The sequence below is a fragment of the Rosa rugosa genome, chromosome 4 (assembly GCF_958449725.1).
Source record: "Rosa rugosa chromosome 4, drRosRugo1.1, whole genome shotgun sequence".
Taxonomy (NCBI): Eukaryota; Viridiplantae; Streptophyta; class Magnoliopsida; order Rosales; family Rosaceae; genus Rosa; species Rosa rugosa.
The window spans coordinates 778,864-803,059 of record NC_084823.1 but is presented as its reverse complement, the minus strand read 5'-3'; the positions used below and the strand labels follow the sequence as shown (position 1 = coordinate 803,059).

At 40.6% G+C, this 24,196-nt stretch overlaps 4 protein-coding genes across 4 annotated transcripts; all 4 read left to right on the top strand.

The window, feature by feature from the left end:
- Window positions 1–1,140: 1,140 nt before the first annotated feature.
- On the top strand, window positions 1,141–3,575 carry LOC133742632 (disease resistance protein RPV1-like). The gene is made up of 3 exons (XM_062170320.1): window positions 1,141–1,942; window positions 2,060–3,173; window positions 3,291–3,575. Exons 1-3 carry the CDS (start codon window positions 1,179–1,181, stop codon window positions 3,573–3,575), a joined length of 2,163 nt encoding a protein of 720 aa, XP_062026304.1. The 5' UTR covers window positions 1,141–1,178.
- Window positions 3,576–3,720: 145 nt separating this feature from the next.
- LOC133741959 (TMV resistance protein N-like) lies at window positions 3,721–7,232 on the top strand. The gene is made up of 3 exons (XM_062169664.1): window positions 3,721–5,567; window positions 5,710–5,887; window positions 6,581–7,232. The coding sequence occupies exon 1, from the start codon at window positions 3,751–3,753 to the stop codon at window positions 5,236–5,238; it is 1,488 nt and encodes a 495-aa protein (XP_062025648.1). The 5' UTR covers window positions 3,721–3,750; the 3' UTR covers window positions 5,239–5,567; window positions 5,710–5,887; window positions 6,581–7,232.
- Window positions 7,233–8,475: 1,243 nt separating this feature from the next.
- Window positions 8,476–12,722, top strand: LOC133745544 (disease resistance protein RPV1-like). The gene is made up of 4 exons (XM_062173629.1): window positions 8,476–10,143; window positions 10,299–11,403; window positions 11,529–11,804; window positions 11,947–12,722. The coding sequence occupies exons 1-4, from the start codon at window positions 9,371–9,373 to the stop codon at window positions 12,685–12,687; spliced, it is 2,895 nt and encodes a 964-aa protein (XP_062029613.1). The 5' UTR covers window positions 8,476–9,370; the 3' UTR covers window positions 12,688–12,722.
- A 6,150-nt stretch (window positions 12,723–18,872) lies between these two features.
- LOC133742878 (uncharacterized) lies at window positions 18,873–20,425 on the top strand. The gene is made up of 3 exons (XM_062170570.1): window positions 18,873–19,626; window positions 19,791–19,889; window positions 20,321–20,425. The coding sequence occupies exons 1-2, from the start codon at window positions 19,005–19,007 to the stop codon at window positions 19,883–19,885; spliced, it is 717 nt and encodes a 238-aa protein (XP_062026554.1). The 5' UTR covers window positions 18,873–19,004; the 3' UTR covers window positions 19,886–19,889; window positions 20,321–20,425.
- Window positions 20,426–24,196: the final 3,771 nt, after the last annotated feature.

Below are 24,196 nucleotides of genomic sequence, written 5' to 3'. Positions count from 1 at the left end.
TGTGGACTCATTTAAAGTTTGTTAATCACTGTCACTACTTTCCATTTGGCTCTTGAACTTAAGATGATGAGCTCAGTCTGCGTTCTCAATTAGTTTCTCAAATTATTGTGGAATACAGTACTGTTTTAAATGGAAGTTGATTAATCTTCTCGTTGTTTAATTGCTTCATTATGATTGCTTTCATGGTTGCTCAAGCTGAGCTTATTTTATGTTATCTGGTGAATTTCCCGTACTCTTTCTCCCCGTTTCATGAATGATTATGGTTTGTTTGTATTCATATATAAATTTTTAAGTGGGTGCACCGAAGGGGGGTTAGCAGCATTTCCACTTTGTTATCACGATGTTGTTTTTTGTTTTCCTCGAGCACTAAATGGTTCACAAGTTGGTAATTGGATGAATATACTAGCTAAAGCAAATCGTCCTTTGATCGATTGGTCAGTTGTCCTTTTCTTTGATAGACTAATATACAAGCAGTTGGTGACAAAATTAGTCAATGACTTTTGCATTGAAGCTTTCAGGAAATTGCAAGAGGTTTGCTAATACATATATAATTAGTCTTATCATTGCATTACCTCAGAAAAATTTTAATAGACCGCAACACTGGGGCTATAAGAATCGATTGAGCTCACAGTACAAAACATTTCAAGCCTGAAGTTGCACTGAAGCTTCCATCAAAGGTTGTGGAATAATTTAAGATAATGAACTTAAGATTGTGGCTTAGTCTGGTATCTGAATAAGTTTCCCGAACAGTTGTGGAATACAATATTGTTTTAAATGGAAGTTGATTAATCTTCTAATTGTTCAATTGCGCCATTGTGATATTCTTTCATGGTTGCTCGAGCTGAGCTTATGTTATGTTTATCTGGATGATTTTCCCATACTCTTCCTATCTGTTTCGTGTAACGAACAAAGAGTGATGATTTTCTACAATGGAATATGACTTCACGTCTTCACAAATGGTCTTCTTATGGATGTTAAAGAAAAGGGCAATCCCGCCTACTTTCAAACTAATTGGCTACTCACCCATCGATAGTCCTGCAAGATGGTCAAGTTAATGGTATTATAATCTTTCGGTCTGATTCAAACTAATGACCACTAAAAAATCATTACCAAAGACATAGCTATTTGAATATTCGAATCCGTGTCAAAGAAAGTGCTCTCTCTCTCTCTCTCTCAAAATGGCTCTGCAACTCTGGGAAGCACTGAAGGAGGCGATCGTGGCCTACATGGGCCTATATCCGGCGACCTTCTTCACACTCTTGGCTCTGCTCGTGGCCGCTTACCATGTGCTTTCTGGGCTTTTTGGGCCATCTGATACCCACCAGCGGCCCAGGAGCTTGGAGGAGATGCAGCCTCTGCCGCCGCCGGTCCAGCTCGACGAGATCACCAAGGAGGAGCTGAAGCAGTACGACGGCTCCGATCCCAAGAAGCCTCTGCCTATGGCTATCAATACGGATTCAATTACTACTTCCTCTTCTCCTCTCACCCGTTCATCTCCATACGATGTGTTTTTGAGTTTTAGAGGTGTGGATACACGAAACAACTTCACAGGCCATTTGCACACTTATTTGGTTCAGAAGGGAATTAATACCTTCATAGATGACGATGAGCTTAGAAAAGGAGAAGAAATATCATCTGCACTTCTCAAAGCAATTGAAGGGTCAAAGATTTCTATCGTCATATTCTCTGAAAACTACGCATCCTCAAGGTGGTGTTTGGATGAACTTGTTAAAATCCTTAAATGTAAGGAGTTGAAGCAACAATTGGTTTGGCCGGTGTTTTACAAGGTGGATCCCTGCGATGTACGGTACCAGCAGGGTAAATACGCTGAGGCACTTGCTAAACATGAGTGCAGATTCAAGGACAACAAGGACAAGGTGGAGAGATGGAGGACGGCTCTTAGGGATGCAGCTAATATATCAGGGTGGACTTTCTCCGACGGGTATATTTCCATATTTCAGCATTTTTTTTTTTTTTATATTGGCCAGACCCTCACCTGTATACTGATCTCCCAAACACAGTTGTGTCTAATAAATATTTTTTGCATTTAAATTGGCAGGCATGAAGCTAAGTTCATTAGTCAGATTGCTGAAGAGATTGCAGAACGAGTGGCAAAACGTACCTATTTAAATGTGGCAAAGCATCCCGTTGGAATAGAGTCTCGTGTACAAGATATGCTTGAGCTTTTAGATGTCGGGGGAAGTGATGTTCGCATGGTTGGTATATGGGGTATTGGCGGGATAGGCAAAACAACAATTGCTAAAGCTGTTTACAACTCAATTGCCCATAAGTTTGAAGGTTGGTGTTTCTTGGGAAATGTTAGAGCAACTTCAGTACCCCATCAAGGCCTAGTTCAACTACAAAATGATCTTCTTTATGAGATTTTAGGGGGGCGGAAAATGGAGATGACTAATGCTGATAGAGGAATCCAGGTGATAAAGGAAAGATTGGGTAGTAAAAGGGTTATCTTAGTTCTTGATGATGTGAATGAATTGAACCAGTTGGAAAAATTAGCTGGAGGATTGGATTGGTTTGGTTCTGGCAGCAGAATTATCATAACAACAAGAGATAAACGCTTGCTAATTAATCATCCTATCTATGCAATATACAAGGCCAAGGCATTAGGTAATAATGAAGCCTGTGAACTCTTGATTTTGAATGCCTTCAAGAAAAACAGAAATCTAGATGAGTGTGTTAAATTCCCAATTTATACTGCTGTACACTATGCTGCCGGCCTTCCATTAGCTATAAACATTTTAGGTTCACTTCTCTGTGGTAAAAGTATAAATCAATGGCATGCTACATTAGATGGTTACAGAAGATTTCCTAACAGCAATATCCAAAAAGTCCTCCAAACAAGTTATGATGCATTGGAAGATCCGTTGAAAGAAGCATTTCTCGACATTGCATGTTTCTTGAAAGGTAAATGTAAGAATTATGTGATGCAAGCACTAGAGGCTCTAGAGGGTTCTTACCTCAACCCTATAGATGCTATTGAAGTACTTGAAGAAAAGGCCCTCATAAATACCGATAGATCTGGTATGATTTGGATGCATGACTTGCTGGAGGAAATGGGAAAAGAAATAGTTCATAAAGAGTCACCTGAAGATGCTGGCAGACGTAGCAGACTATGGTTTCATGAGGATGTTTTTCATGTGTTAACCGAAAATACAGTATGGAACATTATCCTTCCATGTGTTTTTGTGTGTTTAGAGCTTCTCATTGTGAAAAATAAAGTCGTATATATATAGTACTTGCTCTGCTAATCCTATATTTTTGTTCCATATCAGGGCTCAAATAAAGTTAAAGGCATCATTGTAGAGCTACCAAGAGAAGATGAGATATGCTTGAGTGCTAAATGCTTTAAAAAGATGAAAAATCTTCAACTTTTTAGAAACATTAATGCACGCTTCTCTGGAGAGGTTAAGTATCTCCCAAATCAGTTGAGGGTCCTTGATTGGCCTGGATTCCCAGCACAATCTTTGCCATCCGACTTCAATCCACAAAAACTCATCAAGCTCAATATGCCAAATAGTCGCATCTCACGACTTGGGCAAGGACTCAAGGTATTCTAAGTTGTTAACTATCCAATTGCTGTTTTGAAGAGCTTCTATATTTTGAATTGTTATAAATTTGTTTTGAAGCTCATCATAATATCTTTCCTTTCTTGTGTTGCAGAATTTGCAAAATGTGAAATCTCTAAGTTTTGCTGGTTGCAAATTCCTAACAGAGGTCCCTGACTTCTCTAGAATGTTCCCAAACTTGGAGAGTTTGAATTTAAATGACTGTACAAGTTTAGCTGAGTTGCATCCTTCTGTTGGATTCCTTGATAAGCTTGTCCACTTCAATCTCAAGGGTTGCTATAACGTTAAGATGTTTCCAAGAATAGTCAACATGAAATCTCTGCGATATTTTCATTTGAATGGCTGCGAGAGGCTCGAGAACTTCCCTCAAATTGTGGGAAAGATGGAATCCTTAATAGAAGTGGACGTATCTAGAACTGCCATCAAAGAAGTGCCTCCATCTATTGGATATGATCTCTTTAATCTTCAAAATTTGTCTTTATATTCATGCAAAAACCTTACAAATCTGCCACCCAGCATTTATGAGTTGCAAGAGCTACGGAGACTTAAAGTCACAGGTTGCCGAAAACTGGTGCTACCTTCAATTCCGAAGAAGGTGGAATACTGTGAAGTGCCAACTCCAACGTCCAGCTCAAAGATTTCACATTATGGCAAGGCAACTTCATCAGAAGGAGAAAGTGATTGTGACGGTGGTGGTGATGCTGATGATGATCAAGGCAATTTAGCGTTTCCTTCACTACGTTACTTCCTTGCGGGAGGATGTACTTCAGACTGTGATTTTATTGTGAGGCTGGGTTGTGTCTCCACCTTAATAGAGCTTGATTTTTCAGAAAGCAATGTTGTTAGTCTTCCAGCTGGCCTTACCAAATTTATCAACTTGGAGGAGCTTAACTTGAGAGGGTGCAAGAGGCTTCAAGAAGTTTCGGAGCTTCCACCAAATTTGAAAGTGTTAAAAGTGGGAGACTGCCTATCATTGGAAAGAATTTCAAAGTTATCAAACATTTTGAAACATCAAGAATCGCAAATGTTTGAGTGGCTGGACTTGACCAGTTGCTGGAGACTGCGTGACAATCTGGTTCAGGAGGCAGAGACGAAAGGTTTGTTGGTGAATTATGATCATCAGGTGGAGGCTGATCTCTTCTCTCTTTTTCTCTCTTCTCAGAAGTCTGAATTCGGGGTTGTATTTCCAGGTTATGAAATTCCCAAGTGGTTGAGCTGTCGAATGGATTTCAGAGGGAATTTACTGTTTGAATTTGATATTCAAGTCCTTCCTAATTTCAAATGGGTGAACACAGGATTGGCTCTATGTGTTGCTGCCGAAGAGATGCTGGATTGGGGATTCGAAATTGTTATCAACGAAGTACTACTGCCGATTAGTAGGTTACGTAATCGTATCAGAAATGGTATTTGGAATGCTGGAGCTATTTCGGATGGTGTGTGGCTGTTTTATATACCGTTCGGTAGAATTGATATGGGTCTGTTTGATAATGAGTGTCCGCTGCCACCTTTTCAATGTCGAGTTACTATTTTTCAAATACTCGATTCTAACGAAGTTCCCATGAAAAGCTGCGGAGTGCACCTGGTAATGCCACCAAATGAAGAGTGTATGAAACTATCCCACGCCTGGAACCTCAGCGATGAGAATGTCTGGTGACCACCTGGGTTGGGTATCCAAGTGGGGTTTAACAGTGCGTGTAACACACGCTCTGTTGATGTTAACCGTTTTGCAAGGAATACCCAAAAAACGTGGAGGTCGGTAAAATTATGTCAATCACATGCACTGCACATGCTGCCTAACTGAAACAAAAAGGGTGATGACCCACATTTTTGCGTCGGCCGTTTTGGGAGGAGAGATGGAATCAGTGTCGTTCGACTACGAGAGATGGGCTCCAGCTCGAGAATCGTCTAATCCCGCATGTTTGCCGCCGACCTATCGATCCCCCTTACTCGCCGCCATGGCCTCAGCTCAAACCTTAGAGCGAGGTACCTCTCTCTCTTCCCCTTCTCCATGTTTGAGTTTGAGTTCTGAGTTTTTGTGCTGAGCTGAATGTTTCTTTGCGGGGCAATTATTTGAAGATCTGAGGTTTAATTCTGTTGTTTTATCACGGCGGGTTGCTACGTTCAGCTTAGCAGAGCCCGGATTTGGTTGACGAATTAGGAACACCGGTGCAAGGTGATAGGGTCGAGCAAGGAAGATAGGAAAGGCAACATGGAATTGGAATTTAAGTCAAAATCCAGAGGACGTCATGTGTGTTCAGGTGGATTGGACTACATTGACGTACTGTAAACTTAGCTGTTTGCAGGTAAGCCTTATCTATTTCTTTGTGTTACTAATCAATGTTATTTTACTAACATTTATCTAGTATAGGCTTGCAGGTCTACCCACAGTTTTGTTTTTTCTTCCTTGCATTCAGAAGTTGATTTCCAAACTCTACTTTTGGAATTGCAAGCCTAATTGCCTTAACCATGTTGTTAATTATGTGTATCAGAGAGACAACATGATAATTCCTTTTTACTTCTCACACAATTGCCATGTTCTCTGCCTTTAGTTTCTCTAGATTAACTTTCTTGACTCCAGATTAATCATCCCAAAGTCCACCTAGCAGAAATAAATTATTATAGTTAGGCATATATTAAGGACTAACAGTGCCATGTTCACTAACATTGTATTTGAGTATTCGTTTAGAGCTGTTCAATGGTAGAATTAGAATAGACTTTTGACTTTTCAGTCATCAGGACCTTTGGAATCATAACACTGAGCAAGATAAACCACTGTCTCCAATATATAAGGTTCTTCACAGCCGATATTGATATATTTATGTTATAGATGCTAACCTCGACATTTTAACACAGAATCAGATTTGAAGTTATGTCTTTTGAGGGTTATAATCAGTACTGGATGTGGTGATTCATATTTAGGATATTTTCCTGGTTATCCTAGTGCCGTACTTTGCTTTGGAATTTGGGTTTGAAATTGTTGTCTTGATTGTTTGCAGCATAAGGAAATCTTAGTTCACTTTCTAAAAGTCTTGGGCTTCATGGGAACAATGACTACCCCATTCCTCGAGTATTATCTAATTCTGATGGGGTTCATATACATCAGATCTTGCTCTTCTCTGATAGTCTCAAGGTACTGTTGGAGTTCCCTCCTCATGCTAGACATCTAATTAATAGGTGTTATAACCCAAGTTGGACTTTGTCTTGGAGAAAAGAAAAAGAAAAGAAAAGAAAGAGGGGACATTTCAATTCCCTAACAGAAGGCATGCAGCAGCTGGAGTTAATTGTGTTGGTTATCTCTTCTCTTCCCAAGGAGACTAGAAGGGTCTTGTGAAAAGAAGAAGTCATCAGCTATATGTATTAACCTCCAGTAGTCTTAGCTGCATAGAGAGTGGGTATTCATTGTAAAAGGAGAGAAGAAAGAAAGCAATCCTTCTTTTACAATCTGCATAGAGTGTGTATCCAAGAGTGTTTCTCTTGAGAGATTTTCCTCTAGTGTTCTAGAGAGATTGGTGATTGTAATCCCATTTTCATAGTGGAAGTTCTTCGGAGATTGTCCCGTGGTTTTTCCCTTCACATTGAAGGGTTTCCACGTTAAATTCTGGTGTCTCTTTGTTGTTCTTATATTTCTATATTGCTGCATAATCTGCTATCAATCCCAACAGGTACTTCTCTTCTGCTTACATATTATATCTGTTGGTCCTTTATTTCAAAAGATTGGTGAAACCCATATGGGCGTTTATAATCTTATGAAAATTGAGTTCTTTGGGTTGTTTTCTGACTCGGTCAAAAAATATCAAAGTTCATGTCATTTATTTAATTGATTAGATGGCTTGTTTTGTAATAGTATTAGTATCTTGTTAATATTATTATCTTGTTAAACTGAAGGTATGTTATTTACTTGTGCAGTGCATTACATTTCCAGGATTTGAGATCACCTTATACTTAGCAGTAGAGCTCTTTAAACCATCTTATACAAATGATGACAAAAACATACATGAGTTGTTCTTATTCTGGTTCGTGTTCATTCTTTTAAAACCGTTATAGAACAAGAGCAGAAAATAAATATCCTATTGTTTTGCATCACTGGAATGAGCAGAGGAAAATAAGGACATTCTATGACTTGCTGGAGAAAGGTGAAATCAATGTCGTTCAAACATGATTTTGTGGACTCATCAAAGTTTGTTAATCATTCTCTCTACTTTCCATTTGGCTCTTGAACTTAAGATGATGAGCTTAGTCTGGGTTCTGAATTAGTTTCTCAAACTGTTGTCGAATACATTATTGTTTTAAATGGAAGTTGATTAATCTTCTTCTTCTTGTTTAATTGCGTCATCCTGATCGTTTTCTTGGCTTCTCGAGCTGAGCTTATTATATGTTATTTTTCCCATACTCTTCCTCCCTGTTTCATGTAATGAACAGTTTGATAATTTTCAGGAGAATGAATGGCAGGACTTGTTATCTGGTTTATTGATCTTTCTGTTCTCTGGGAATATTCATCAGATATCACCAACTTAAGTAAAAAGTTAAATATAAGCATGACCTTCTTCATCCTTGACATTTTGGGGTCATGTCTCTAGCGCTGAAGGCAAGATCCTAATTGGGGTTTTATCTGGTCCAGGATCTCATATTTGTTGGGGTATCATGTGTGTTTTTAGGGAATCTACTCTCCTAGCACGATGTGAAACCACTGATCAAAAACACCAGTGATCGAAATTATTGATATTAATAAGCCTTCACAAATAGTTTTCTTTGGCAGGCAACAAATGAGTATCCTAGAACAAAGCCAAACACTTAAATATCGAACCTTCTCTCCCTAACAGTCCTGAAAGATGGTAGGTTATGATGACCACTTTGTCAAAAACTTTCATCAGTACCGTATCGCATCACATATTGACAATCGTGTCTTTTTAAGTCGGTCGTCATTTTTTTTCCTTTGGTCAATCACTCTCGAATTGAAGTTGCACTGAAGCCTCTTTACTAGGCAACATCGTTCAAGTGTGCACCACACAACATTCCAAGCTTGGTCAATCACCCCTGAAATTTCTATATAATGAAGCTGCCGGGAAATTTGATCGATTGGTCAGTTGTCCTTTTCTTTGATAGACTAATTAGTCAATGACTTTTGCATTGAAGCTTTCAGGAAACTGCAAGAGGTTTGCTAATACATTTATAATTAGTCTTATCATTACATCACCTCAGCAAAATTTTAATAGATCGCAACAGTGGGGTGATAAGAATGGATTGAGCTCAGAGCACAAAACATTTCAAGCCTGAAGTTACACTGAAGCTTCCGTCGACAGTTGTGGAATAAGTTAAGACGATGAGCTTAGTCTGGGTTCTGAATCTGTTTGAGAAACTTTTGTGGAATACAGTATTGTTTTAAATGGAAGTAGATTAATCTTCTGGTTGTTTAATTGCGTCATTGTTATATTCTTTCATGGTTGCTCGAGCTGATCTTATGTTATCTGGATGATACTCTTCCTCTGTGTTTCATGCAATGAACAAAAAGTAAAGATTTTCATGAAAATGAATGGCACAAATTGTTATCTGCTACAATTATTGATCTTACTGTTCTCTAAGTATATTTATCAGAGATTACCAAATAAGACCAAAAATTAAATGCTTCTATGACTTCATTCATTCTGGAAATTATTGGAAATTTCCTGTCCACGTGGGCCTAGAGATCATTTCAAGAAGGAGGAGATGATTCACAAAGAACCGAAGCCATTACCTATTTTCACACAACTTTCGCGACAGATCAAAGAAAGTCCTCTCTCTCTCTCAAAATGGCTCTGCAAATCTGGGAAACACTGAAGGAGGCGATCGTGGCCTACACGGGCCTATCTCCGGCGACCTTCTTCACACTCTTGGCTCTGCTCGTGGCCGCCTACCATATGCTTTCTGGGCTTTTTGGGCCGTCCGATACCCACCAGCGGCCCAGGAGCTTGGAGGAGATGCAGCCTCTGCCGCCGCCGCCGGTCCAGCTCGACGAGATCACCGAGGAGGAGCTGAAGCAGTGCGACGGCTCCGATCCCAAGAAGCCTCTGCCTATGGCTCTCAATACGGATTCAATTACTCCTTCCTCTTCTTCTCTCACCCGTTCATCTCCATACGATGTGTTTTTGAGTTTTAGAGGTGTGGATACTCGAGACAACTTCACAGGCCATTTGCACACTTACTTGGCTCAGAAGGGAATTAATACCTTCATAGATGACGAAGAGCTTAGAAAAGGAGAAGAAATATCATCTGCACTTCTCAAAGCAATTGAAGAGTCAAAGATTTCTATCGTCATATTCTCTGAAAACTACGCATCCTCAAAGTGGTGTTTGGATGAACTTGTTCATATCCTACAATGTAGAGGATCATCTGTGCAACAGCAATTGGTTTGGCCGGTCTTTTACAAGGTGGATCCTTCCGAAGTACGGTACCAGAAAGGTAAATATGGTGAGGCACTTGCTAAACATGAGTGCAGATTCAAGGACAACATGGACAAGGTCAAGAGATGGAGGACGGCTCTTAGGGATGCAGCAACTATATCGGGGTGGACTTTCTCCGACGGGTATGTTTCCACATTTGAGTATGGTTTTCCTTTCAATTTTTTTAATATTTCAGCATGTCTCAATAGTACTTACTCGTTTGTTTTATAAAATTTTGATCAAGTTACCATCGCAGAGTTGATTCTAATAAAAATATTATTTGCATTAAAATTGGCAGGCATGAGGCTAAGTTCATTAGTGAGATTGCTGAAGAGATTTCGGTACAAGTAGCAAAACGTAGCTATTTAGATGTGGCAAAGCATCCCGTTGGAATAGATTCTCGTGTACAAGACATGCTTGAGCTTTTAGATGTCGGGGGAAGTGATGTTCGCATGGTTGGTATATGGGGTATTGGCGGAATAGGCAAAACAACAATTGCAAAAGCTGTTTACAACTTAATTGCTCGTAAGTTTGAAGGTTGTTGTTTCTTGGGAAATGTTACAGCAGATTCACTACCCCATCGAGGCCTAGTTCGACTACAAAATTATCTTCTTCATGAGATTTTAGGGGGGCGGAAAATGAAGATGACCGATGCTGATAGAGGAATCCAGGTGATAAAGGAAAGGTTAGGTAGTAAAAGGGTTCTCTTAGTTCTAGATGATGTGAATAAATTGAACCAGTTGGACAAATTAGCTGGAGGATTGGATTGGTTTGGTTGTGGCAGCAGAATTATCATAACAACAAGAGATAAACATTTGCTAATTGCCCATCAAGTCAATAGAATATACACGGCCAAGGCATTAGATAATGATGAAGCCCGTAACCTCTTGATTTTGAATGCCTTCAAGGAAAACAGAAATCCATATGAGTGTGTGCAATTCCCAATTGAAACTGCTTTACTCTATACTCACTGCCTTCCATTAGCTGTGAACATTTTAGGTTCACATCTCTGTGGTAAGAGTATAAATCAATGGCATGCTGCATTAGATAATTACAGAAAGTTTCCTAATTGCGATATCCAAAAAGTTCTCGAAACAAGTTACAGTGCATTGGAAGATCCGTTGAAAGAAGCATTTCTTGACATTGCATGTTTCTTAAAAGGTAAACACAAGGACTATGTGATGCAAGCACTAGATGGTTCTCACCTCAACCCTATACATGCTATTGAAGTACTTGAAGAAAAGGCCCTCGTAAAAACTGATAGATCTGGTATGATTTGGATGCATGACTTGCTGGAGGAAATGGGAAAAGAAATAGTTCGTAAAGAGTCACCTAAAGATGCTGGCAGACGTAGCAGACTATGGTTTCATGAGGATGTTTATCGTGTTTTGACTGAAAATACAGTAAGTATAGAACATGTATTCTTCCACAGGTTTTTGTGTGTGTAGAGCTTCTTAATTGTGAAAAATTAAGTCGTATATATATATAGTACTTGCTCTGCTAATCCTATATTTTTGTTCCTTATCAGGGCTCAAAAAAAGTTAAAGGCATCATTGTAGAGCTACCAAGAGAAGATGAGATATGTTTGAGTGCTAAATGCTTTAAAAAGATGAAAAATCTTCAACTTTTTATAAACATTAATGCACGCTTCTCTGGAGAGGTTAATTATCTCCCAAATCAGTTGAGGTTCCTTGATTGGCCTGGATTCCCATCACAATCTTTGCCATCCGACTTCAATCCACAAAATCTTGTCATGCTCAATATGCCAGATAGTCGCATCTCACGACTTGGGCAAGGACTCAAGGTAATTCTAAGTTGTTAACTATCCAATTGCTGTTTTGAAGAGCTACTATGTTTTGAATTGTTATAAATTTGTTTTAAAGCTCATCATAATATCTTTCCTTTCTTTTTTTTGAATTTAATATCTTTCCTTCCTTGTGTTGCAGATGCAACAATTGAAATCTCTAAGTTTTGAAGGTTGCAAATTCCTAACAGAGGTCCCTGACTTGTTTGGAATGTCTCCGAAGTTGGCGAGTTTGAATTTAAGACGGTGTACAAATTTAGCTGAGTTGCATCCTTCTATTGGATTCCTTGATAAGCTTGTCGACTTCAATCTTCGGGGTTGCAATAACCTTAAGATGTTTCCAAGAATAGTCAACACGAAATCTCTGCGAAATATTGATATGAGAGGCTGCAAGAGGCTCAAGAACTTCCCAGAAATTGTGGGAAAGATGGAATGCTTAACATGCGTGGATGTATCTGGAACTGCCATCAAAGAAGTGCCTTCATCAATTGGATATCATCTCTTTAATCTTCAAGAATTGTATTTAGATTCATGCAGAAACCTTACAAATCTGCCACCCAGCATTTATGAGTTGCGAGAGCTATGGAGTCTTACACTCTTATCTTGCCCAAAACTGGTGCTACCTCCAATTCCGAAGAAGGTGGAATACCGTGAAGTGCCAACTCCAACGTCCAGCTCAAAGATCTCACATTATGGCAAGGCAACTTCATCAGAAGAAGAAAGTGATTATGACGGTGATTACGATGATCAAGGCAATTTAGCGTTATTTCCTTCACTACGTTTTTTCTATGCGGGAGGATGCTGTACTTCTGACCGTGATTTTATTGTGAGGCTTGGTTGTGCCTCCACCTTAACAAAGCTTAATTTTTCAGAAAGCTGTTGAAGGAATATCGATTTAGTGTGCCTTATCAAACTAGGAGTAGCAATAGGAGAGAAGGTTCTAGATTTCCCAATCCTACACGGATTGGTATTCCTTGTAACATTAGAACTAGTACTTTGTAATCCCTATATATAGGGCTCCTATTCTTAATAATATGGTTACAATTCTCTCTACAATTTCTCTCAAATCTCTTTTTCCTTAAACACGTTATCAGCACGACTCTAACCACAAAACAGAAAACCAAAACTCATTCACAAAGCAGCCCCTAGCCCGAGCTAGCCGAGCCTTCACTGCAGCCCGCGCGCCCGTGCGTTTGCAACCTTGCACAGCAGCTCCTGCTGTCCCCTCCCTGCAGCCCTGCGTTCCAGCTTGCTGTCACCGAAGCATCCCTGCTGCGCAAACAAGCCAACGCACACCCACTGCATCTTTTTCCCGTTCCTGTGCACATCCGTCCTCCTGAAAGCCTCTAAACATCTAGTTCGGAAGCTCAGATCGAAAAACTTTCTTCATCAAAGTTGTTCGTCTCTATCTCTTCCATCTAACCTCCGAATTTCAGCCTTATCGGAGTTATATTGAGATCCGTACACCAATCGAAGTACAAGCTGTTCAGAACAGAATCTGCTCCGAAATTTCAACAAGTAAGTTTTTAAATTAAAGTTCCTGTTTTCCGAAGTTTAAATTCTCCTTCTTTTTCTTCGGGGACTTGCAACCTCCCTTCTTCTACATCCCACCTTTCTTATAACGTGGGTTCGATTCTTGAAAAGCGGAATCGTGGGGATTCACGCAATTAACGAACTAAGAGCGTTCGTAAGACTTCGGACTAAGAGCGTCCGTAAGCATCGATTTAACGAACTAAGAGCGTTCGTAAGCTACGGACTAAGAGCGTTCGTGAGCATAGATTTTGACCATTTAAACATCATTGTTTCGGTCTAATCCAAATATTCTTGGAAATCGATTTCTTGGTAGCATTAAGGCTCAGAAATCTTATATTAATTTTCGTGGAAGCATTGACTCCGAAACTAATACGTTCTTGCTTTCCTTTCATGATGTAAGACTTGAACGAGCTCGATTTTACTCCATTGGATTCTACGGGCACGGGATATTTATTTGCCTACAATCCAAGAGCCCTGTTCTAAAGGAACCGCTCAAGACTCACAAACTGAGATAGAAAATTCCAGGGCATTTACCCTGATGAAGCGCCACATGAAGATGGCCCTCCAGTTTGAGTACATGAATGAGGATAACGCTAACAACCTTTGGGTTGCGCCTAGTGAACGTTCTAGTAACATTCACAACTTTCCGAACATAGAAGCACGATGGAATAATATCTGCTTCACTATAACTTTGAAAGAGTTATGAAATATTGTTCGGAGGCTCTCTGCATCATATTATTTATGCATGCTTGTGGAAAAACACAAAATAACAAATTGATTGAGAAAACCCTAACATGACCATAGGAGTCATGACGTTGAGGGTATAGGGTTGGACACCATGGCGCCATTTTTGGCCATGATTGCACTATTCCAACGCCATTGGTTCTAGGGACCATATGTATTGTGTCAATACACCTCAATCAAGAGAGCATCCTCTTCATGGTATTTTATGGAGTACCTGATCAATGGTAATATATCGAGCTATAAAAGACTTTAAATCTGGCGATGAAGATAGAATGCCGCAGATTTTTATTTAGAATAGTCTTTTAATTTCCAAGAATTATGTAATGGCAATTATGCCTTAATCAATAAAATGACTTATTGGATTATCTCTTTTCCTCTAGGCGTACTCAATTAAGTATGATGTCTAGGAAAGTAATTGAGATTAGTGGTACTTAAGAGAGCTTTGCTCCACCGACATCTCTCTCTACTTCCCTGGTCATATTTAATTGGAATTACCGAACGAATTGAGTGACTACAATTTGTCTAATGTTTGATTTTACTTTGGATTAGATTATGGTCACGAAACTTTGATGTAATCATTGGCTATTATTAATAAAGTATCGATTTATTTTATCTCATGTCATAGACATATTTTTCGAACTTTATTACTTCAAAGATATAAGAGCCAATGGTTTTCATGTGGAAACACATTGTGAGAATGGACAAGAGTTCCTTTGCATCACCTCTAATGACTACGGACATAAACGAGTATTAGAGAAACTTATGTGTCGATCTAGTGGGTTGTATGCAACCACTATTCGAGTAATTGAATCCAATCATGTTATATGATTTATGGGATTCTGACACATATAGGCTTTGGCATGACCGTCTGGGACACCCAGGTCGTGATATGATGATCCGTATATTAAAGACTTCACACGGACATCCATTCTTCAGAACGAAGAGAAGTAAAAACCAAAAATTGGTTCAAGGAGATGCACCTGCGCCTCACGGCGCCAAGACTGTGCAAGACCGGCCACTTAGGGCCGGCGCCGTCTACCCCCTACGGCAACAACATGGCATTGACGCCATGGATCATTGTTTGACTCCTCCTTCTACTTCTAAAGTCAATTGTGACTTCATGGCTAAACCAAAATCCTCATTGGTTGTCTCTAAAGCCCATCATTCGTTCTGCAAAGCCTGCTCTTTAGCAAAATTAGGATCGAGACCATCCTATGCAAAGGACACTAAAGAAAATATACCATTCTTGCAAAGAATTCAAGGTGATATTTGTGGACCTATTCAACCACCATGCGGACCATTTCGATATTTTATGGTGTTGGTTGATGCATCGACACGCTGGTCACATGTCATGCTATTGTCCACTAGGAACGCTGCATTTGCTAAACTCCTAGCACAGATTATTAAGTTAAGGGCTCACCACTCTGATCATACTATTAAGTCTATAAGGTTAGACAATGCTGGGGAGTTTACATCAAAGACTTTTGATGATTATTGCATGTCCATTGGGATTGAAGTTGAACATCCAGTTCCTCATGTTCACACCCAAAATGGTCTCGCAGAAGCCGCCATTAAACGACTATAAATGGTCGCTAGGGCATTGGTAATGCGCACCAATCTCCCTATTTCTGCTTGGGGCTATGCAATATTGCATGCAGCTGTGCTTATTCGTCTGAGGCCTACTGCCACTCAACCCTTTTCTGCGTCCCAGATGGTGACTGGGTATGAGCCTAATGTCTCACACTTACGCATATTTGGGTGTGCAGTTTATGTGCCAATTGCGCCGCCACAGCGCACCAAAATGGGTCCTCAACGACGATTAGGCGTTTATGTTGGATATGACTCTCCAACTATTGTCCGCTACATAGAACTCTTGACAGGCGATCTCTTTACCACAAGATTTGCGGATTGTCACTTCGATGAGACAGTCTTCCCGTCGTTAGGGGGAGATAAGAACATCAATGTTCAACAGGAACGACAGGAATTGTCGTGGTCTGTCCCCACTCTGTCTCATCTTGATCCCCGAACCGCACAGTCCGAAATTGAAGTGCGGAGAATTCTCGATCTTCAGAACGTAGCAGAATCGATGCCTGATGCGTTTTCTGATATCGCTAAAGTGACGAGATCACACATACCTGCTGCAAACGTGCCTGCAAGGATTGATGTCCCTAAAATCAGAGGACATGACGCCATCTCAAGGGCATTTGAGCATGGCGCCAACGTCCCTAGTGATGGTGACGTTGTGGCTAGGCCCACGGCTCCTGCCAGGAAGCGCGGGAGGCCTATAGGTTCGATGGATTCTCGCCCAAGAAAGAAAGCAAGTTTGGCACAAAATAATCCATTAATCATCGATGTGAATAATCCATCTCATGAGAATATTCCGGATTATGGTTATGTCCAAGAGACATCATTGGGGGACGCTCCAATGTCAGAACCAACTCCAGAGAATAGAGAGATCTCCATAAATTACACTAGTGTACATGAGATGATGGATAGAAATTCTATGGCGATTGATGATGCATTTGCATATCATATTGCAAAAGGAATTATAGAATATGATGATATCGAACCTCGCTCTGTTGAAGAATGTCAACGAAGAGCAGATTGGCCTAAATGGAAAGATGCGATCCAGGTTGAATTGGATTCACTAACAAAGAGACAGGTATTTGGGCCTGTAACGCAGACACCCCCAAGTGTAAAGCCTGTTGGCCATAAATGGGTCTTTGTTAGAAAGCGTAATGAGAAAAATGAGGTGGTAAGATATAAAGCCCGCCTTGTGGCGCAAGGTTTCTCACAACGCCCTGGAATCGACTACGAGGAGACATATTCTCCCGTAATGGACGTTATAACGTTCCGCTACCTTGTCAGTTTGGTAGTTTCCGAAAAACTTGACATGCAGCTTATGGATCTGGTTACAGCATATCTCTATGGGGATCTAGATTCAGAGATATATATGAAAGTTCTAGATGGACTTCAATTACCCAAATCAAGTGGCTCTAAACCACGGAGCGCGTTTTCAATAAGGTTAAAACGCTCACTATATGGATTAAAACAATCCGGACGGATGTGGTATAACCGTCTAAGTGACTACTTGATTGGGAAGGGATATATTAACAACGAAATATGCCCATGCGTGTTCATTAAAAGAACAAGTTCCGGATTTGCAATCGTAGCAGTTTATGTCGATGACATGAACCTAATTGGAACTCTAGATGAGTTGAAGGAAACTGCTTGAAATCCGAATTTGAGATGAAAGATCTTGGGAAAACACGGTTTTGTCTCGGTTTAGAACTCGAGCACCGTAGTGATGGGATTTTGATCCATCAGTCTGCATATACTCAGAAGGGCCTAAGGCACTTTAATGAAGATAAAGCGAAGCCTGCGAGTACTCCCATGATCGGCCGTAGTCTTGAGCCCGGAAAAGATCCGTTTTGTCCAAAGGATGAGGACGAAAAACCATTAGAGGCCGAAGTGCCCTATTTAAGTGCAATAGGCGCATTATTGTACTTAGCTCAATGCACAAGACCGGATATCTCATTCGCAGTGAACTTGTTAGCTCGACACAGCTCTGCGCCAACACGCCGCCATTGGATTGGTGTAAAGACCATCTTTCGATACCTAAGAGGTACGATTGATATGGGCCCATTCTATCCCTACAGAGAGAAAAGGAATGACGGAAATTGGGATCGGACCCCAAAAGGCAAAACGCCCCCGTCCATGGAATGGCCGCCGGCCATGTTGCCCCCGCCGGCGCCGCCGCCGCTCATGGTGGCCGGCGTCCTCCTATCTCCCTCCATCAAAACGACAATGATGTCTTGATGGGTTTTGCTGATGCAGGGTACCTCTCTGACCCTCACAAAGGTCGCTCCCAAACAGGTTATGTCTTTACCATGGGAAGCACTGCGATATCTTGGAGGTCTACGAAACAGACCCTTGTTGCTACTTCCTCGAATCATGCAGAGATTATTACTCTACATGAAGCCGTTCGTAAATGTATATGGCTAAGATCAGTGATTCGACATATTCAAGGAAGTTGTGGTTTGAAGTCTACCACAGATGAACCTACATGCATTTATGAGGATAATGCAGTTTGTATTGAACAAATGAAGTTAGGTTTCATCAAGGGTGACAACACCAAGCATATATCGCCTAAGTTCTTTTATAATCAGCAACAACAATCACTTCTAAAGATTGAAGTGAATCAAATCCGATCAGAGTATAATGTAGCAGACTTATTCACTAAGTCATTACCTAAATCCACCTTCGAGAAACATGTGAAGAGCATCGGATTGAGAAAGTTATCCGAACTCCCACGATTGTAGCAATCAGGGGGAGATATCGACATCAGGGGGAGATATGATGTCTACATGTTCGATCTCGAAGAGTGAAGGACGTGTTGTGCTCTTTTTGTCCTTCGACCAGGGTTATTTTTATCCCACAGGGTTTTTGTTACCTGGCAAGGTTTTTAACGAGGCAACGGATGAAGCGTCACCACCTAGTTTGAAGCGGCACAAGGGGGAGTGTTGAAGGAATATCGATTTAGTGTGCCTTATCAAACTAGGAGTAGCAATAGGAGAGAAGGTTCTAGATTTCCCAATCCTACACGGATTGGTATTCCTTGTAACATTAGAACTAGTACTTTGTAATCCCTATATATAGGGCTCCTATTCTCAATAATATGGTTACAATTCTCTCTACAATTTCTCTCAAATCTCTTTTTCCTTAAACAAAAGCAATTATGTTACTCTTCCCGCTGGCCTTACCAAATTTATCAACTTGGAGCACCTTTACTTGAGAGGGTGCAACAGGCTTCAAGAAATTTCGGAGCTTCCACCAAAGTTGAAACTGTTAGATGTGGGAGACTGCATATCATTGGAAAGAATTTCAAAGTTATCAAACATTTTCAAATATCAAGAATCGCAAATGTTTGGGTGGCTGGACTTGACCAATTGCTGGAGGTTGCTTGACAATCTGGTTCAGGAGGCAGAGACGAAAGGTTTGTTGGTGAATTATGATCATCAGGTGGAGGCTGATCTCTTCTCTGTTTTTCTATCTTCTCAGAAGTCTGCATTCGGGGTTGTACTTCCAGCAAGTCATGAAATTCCAAAGTGGTTCAGTTGTCAAATGGATTTCAAAGGGAGTGGACAGTTTGAATTTGATATTCAAGTCCTTCCTAATTTCAAATGGGAGAACACAGGATTGGCTCTATGTGTTGCTACCAAACGGATGCGCTATTGGGGATTCCAAATTTTTATCAACGAAGTACTACTGCCGATTAAAAATTTACATCGTTATAATGGTTTTAATTGTAGAGGTGGTGCGGCTCATGTGTTGCTGTTTTATATTCCGTTCGATAGAATTGATATGAGTCCATTTGGTCATAAGCGTCCGCTGGCACCTTTCCAATGTCGAGTTAGTATTTTTCAAAGACACTATCCTAGCATGGTTCCCTGGAAAAGCTGCGGAGTGCACCTGGTAATGCCACCAAATGAAGAGTGCATGAAACTATCCCACGCATGGAACCTCAGGGATAGCTGCAAAACAGGTCTCTTTTTGTTCGTTGGGGAGACTATTTTTAGTTTTATTTTTATCGATTATGGTGTTCTGTCGGTTAGGACTTGCGTGGACTGCTCGATATTGTAGAATTGATTATGCAGTTTTTCTTTGCTATTGCTGCTGGTTGATAACTTTCCCCTGTTTTCAAAACAGAGGACGACTTTGTTCTTAATTTGGAACCAAGGGACCATGGCAGCAAGTGGGCGAATAGCTCAAGAGAAGAAGGGCCGTCCCGGAAGTATCTTTAATTGGGTTAGTCCTTCAAATTCTTCACTTTGTATACCGGTTAAGAACTTTCTTTTTTTTCTGTTGTTTACCAACGTTAGGAACTTAAGATGACACCTGCCACCCTTCTACAGCTGGCATGTGTACGTTTGTGTTTTTGCGCAAGTCGAACGCATGAGTTTGTATGTATAACGGTATAACCTATGCTTTGCCTGCACACCAAAAAAAAAAAAAAAACAACAAAAAAAAAAACATGCTTTGCCATGTATGAATGCTCTTTTATAGTCACTGCATGAGCCATCTTTAATATTTCGGCAACAGATCCAAAGCAGCTATCTTCCTTGCAAAGGAAAAGGAGCTGATTCTCATCACCTTGTTATGTTTGGACTTAATGGATAGTCCAGATATTTGTTTCTTATCAGTTATTATGTAATTAATGAAACTTTTTCCAATTGCAGGATTAAGTGAAATGGCTGGTCACAAGATTACTGATGCTGAAGGACCGAGTGTTGTCAATGAGATCTGTAGCATAACCGCCCTTGCTTTAATGCATCAATGGCGGGAATGACTGATAGACCAAAAGAATGTCTGCACTCTTCACGTATGCATGCATGCAAGGCAACTCTATCTCTCAAGTCTCCTAACCTTATCCCACCTTCTTTATAATTATCATGCTTATCAATTGTATATGTAAATCTAATATAATAGAGTTCTACTCTATCTTGTGTAACGACTTGTAGTGATCACTAGTATCTGTTGAATATAAATACATGGTATTGGCCATCAATTAAGGTGTGCTCAATACTACATTTCCATCCCTTGTTTCTAAACCTTTTATGGTATCAAGAGCTTGTAGTGTCTAACGACAAACTCCATTTTTTTTTTTACCAATGACCACTATCAGTTCGACCTCCTCCTCTACTATCTCCTCCACCACCTCCTCCCAAACCCTCAACCTCAACAATAATCATTCTGTCAATCCCTCACAGTCTTCTAATGCTGGAAATGATTTTTCTTCTGGCAATGTATCTCATTTTCTATCCATCAGGTTAGATAGAACCAACTATCCTCTGTGGTTGGCTCAGATCACTCCTATTCTCAAGGGTCGCAAACTCATGGGCATTGTGGATGGCACTAATCCCTGCCCTCCATGTTTCCTTGCTGCTAGTGACGGCAATCTCACAGACACTGTCAATCCCAACTATGAAAATTGGATTGCTCAAGAGCAGACTGTGCTCAGTTGGATCAATGGGTCTCTCACTCCCTCTGTCCTTGCAACAGTTGCCCGTTCCACATCTGCCTTTTTCACCTGGAAGTCCTTGGCTAGGAGATATGCATCTCAATCCCAGAATCGGGTTCTGCAACTCCGTAGCGATCTCCTTCGTACTTTCCGTGGTAATCTCAGCATCTCTGACTATCTTGACAAGATTAATTCCATTGCAGATAATCTTGCCCTTGCCGGACATCCTATGGGTGATGAAGATCTGGTATCTATTATTATGAACAACGTTGGTCCAGTCTATGAGACCACAGTGAGTTCTGCTCAAGCACGTGATACCCCTATCACGTATGATTCTCTTGAAGCCTTACTTTTATCTGCGGAACGAAGAATGGCTGATCAACATCAAGGTGCTCTTGACCTCAGCTCTCAACTGACAGCCCTCCATGTCTCTAATTCTGGCCGTGGGAGAGGCCGTGGTCGTCATCAGACTCCATTTTCTGGAGGACGTAATCCTTATCCTCCTTCTAGCTTTGGCAGATCGGGTACCCCAACTACATTTGGTACTCGAGGACGTGGCATCTCAACTGGTGGAACATCTATTCTTGGTCCTCACCCTTCCACAACCAACTCATCCTCTGGCAGAATTTCTTGCCAAATTTGTAGCCGCAGCGGTCATTCAGCTTTAGATTGCTATAACAGGTTGAACCTTTCCTTTGAAGGTCGAGTTCCCACTAAGAAACTCAGTGCTTTGGCTGCCTCTGTATCTACACCATCATCATCTACATGGTTGCTTGATAGTGGAGCCAACACCCATGTTACCTCTGATCTCAATAATCTGCAGTTCCCAAAAGAATACAATGGCACTGACCAAATTGGTGGTATAGGTACCAACTCTAATTTACCTATTTCTCATGTTGGTTCTTCTCTCTTAACTACCGGTAACCAATCTTTTCAGCTAAACAATATTCTCCATTGTCCTACCGCTTCTACCAACCTCCTTTCTCTCTACCAATTTTCTTCTGATAATGATTGTTATTTTCTAATCTCTCCTACCATTTTTCTTGTTAAGGACTTAAAAACAGGGAGGACGCTTTTTCGGGGGAGGAGTAGAAATGGTCTCTATCCGTTGCGCCTTCAATCACAACATGATCTTGATCCCGGTCGTCATTTTGCTTTTGTTGGTGTACGGGTCCCCGCTCATGTCTGGCATTCTAGGCTAGGACATTCTTCATTCAAAATTTTATCTAGGATTTTATCAAATAAAAGTGTGCCTGTGTCAGGCCCTTCGTCAATGTCATTTTGTCAGTCTTGTCCATTAGGAAAGAGTACTAAGCTTCCTTTTCAATTATCTGAGTCTGTATCAAATTATCCTTTGGAATTAATTCATTCGGATGTTTGGTCTTGTTCAACTTTGTCAATTCAAGGATTTAAGTATTATGTTCTTTTTGTTGATGATTACTCTAGATACTCTTGGATCTTCCCAATGAAAAACAAAAGTGAAGTATACTCAATTTTTGTCCACTTTCATAAACAAGTTGAAAATCTCCTTTCCACTAAAATCAAAATGCTTCAAACTGATGAAGGTGGTGAATATACCTCCCTTGCTCTCCGACAATACCTAGCTAATCATGGAATTTGTCAACGCTTTTCTTGTCCTAAACACCCTGAGCAAAATGGTCTTGCCGAGCGCAAGCATCGTCATATAGTTGATACCGGTCTTACTCTCCTGGCTCATGCTTATGTTCCTTCAACATATTGGGTTGAAGCCTTTAACACTGCTATTTATATTATAAATAGACTTCCTTCTCCTGTTATTCAGTATAGCACACCGTATACTAATTTGTTTCACCGTGAACCACAATACAAATTTTTAAAGGTGTTTGGTTGTGCTTGTTTTCCGTATTTACGACCTTACAACACCTCAAAACTTCAAGTTCGGTCAAAGAAATGTGTCTTCTTGGGATATTCTTTAAATCATCTAGGGTATAGGTGCTTGGATTTATCTACAGGTCGTGTCTATCTCTCAAGGCATGTTGTGTTTGATGAAGGCTGCTTTCCTTTTCGTGAGACAAATTCTCCCTCTCCTGGTAATTCTTCAATTTTACATCCTTTAGAATTCTCTCCTCTTACTTTTCCTCCTGTTTCTTCTCATCCATATCCTTTAATTAATGATACAAATCCACCTACTCCACCGTCTTCCTCCCAAGATAATTCTAGATCTTTATCATTATCCATTCCACCACACTTTCAACCTAATCCATGTACTTCACAACAACCCAGTTCAGCTTTGACCTCTTCTACAATTAATTCTCCTATTTTGTTGTCACCTTCACAACCAACATCACCACCTCCAATTAATCCTTCCTCCAGTATCCCATATCTTCCTTCCCGACCTCAACCCCACCCCGTGCCTATACAACCAAGTGCAAGCGCCGTACCTTCTTCACATTCCATGATCACCCGTGGAAAGGATGGGATTCGGAAACCCAATCCTAAGTATGCGCTGCATGCTTCTCTTCTTAATGATGTGGTTGAGCCTACAGGTTTTAAACAAGCTGTTAAACATGCACACTGGAGGCAAGCAATGTTTGAAGAATACGCTGCGCTCCAAAAGAGTGGTACATGGGATTTGGTGTCGTACAAACCCTCTATGAATGTCCTCCCCAATAAATGGATCTTCAAAATCAAAAAGCGTGCTGATGGCTCTATAGAACGGTACAAGGCACGCCTTGTTGCCAACGGCTTTCATCAACAGGAAGGTATTGATTTCTCAGAAACATTTAGTCCGGTCGTCAAGCATTCCACAATTCGTCTTGTCTTGGCTTTGGCAGTTAGTCATAGTTGGCATGTTCGGCAACTAGATGTTCATAATGCATTCTTGCATGGTTATATCACTGAGGACGTCTACATGCGACAACCATCTGGCTTTGTTGATCCAACCTATCCCAAACATGTTTGTAAATTGAAGCGTTCCTTATATGGCCTTAAGCAAGCTCCTAGGGCCTGGTTTCAATGTTTTGCTGACTACATCGAAGACTTGGGGTTCAAAGAATCAAGAGCAGATTATTCCATGTTCACTTATCGTCATGATGGTGTCTTTCTCATCCTTCTC

Excerpts from the sequence above, each read along its gene's own strand:
- LOC133742632 (XM_062170320.1), top strand. The coding sequence starts at position 1,179 with ATGGCTCTGCAACTCTGGGAAGCACTGAAGGAGGCGATCGTGGCCTAC. Across the intron at positions 1,943-2,059 it reads GGGTGGACTTTCTCCGACGG|GCATGAAGCTAAGTTCATTA; the intron begins GTATATTTCCAT and ends TTAAATTGGCAG. Across the intron at positions 3,174-3,290 it reads ATGTGTTAACCGAAAATACA|GGCTCAAATAAAGTTAAAGG; the intron begins GTATGGAACATT and ends GTTCCATATCAG.
- LOC133741959 (XM_062169664.1), top strand. The coding sequence starts at position 3,751 with ATGTTCCCAAACTTGGAGAGTTTGAATTTAAATGACTGTACAAGTTTA.
- LOC133745544 (XM_062173629.1), top strand. The coding sequence starts at position 9,371 with ATGGCTCTGCAAATCTGGGAAACACTGAAGGAGGCGATCGTGGCCTAC. Across the intron at positions 10,144-10,298 it reads GGGTGGACTTTCTCCGACGG|GCATGAGGCTAAGTTCATTA; the intron begins GTATGTTTCCAC and ends TAAAATTGGCAG. Across the intron at positions 11,404-11,528 it reads GTGTTTTGACTGAAAATACA|GGCTCAAAAAAAGTTAAAGG; the intron begins GTAAGTATAGAA and ends GTTCCTTATCAG.
- LOC133742878 (XM_062170570.1), top strand. The coding sequence starts at position 19,005 with ATGTTTGGGTGGCTGGACTTGACCAATTGCTGGAGGTTGCTTGACAAT. Across the intron at positions 19,627-19,790 it reads CAGGGATAGCTGCAAAACAG|AGGACGACTTTGTTCTTAAT; the intron begins GTCTCTTTTTGT and ends TTTTCAAAACAG.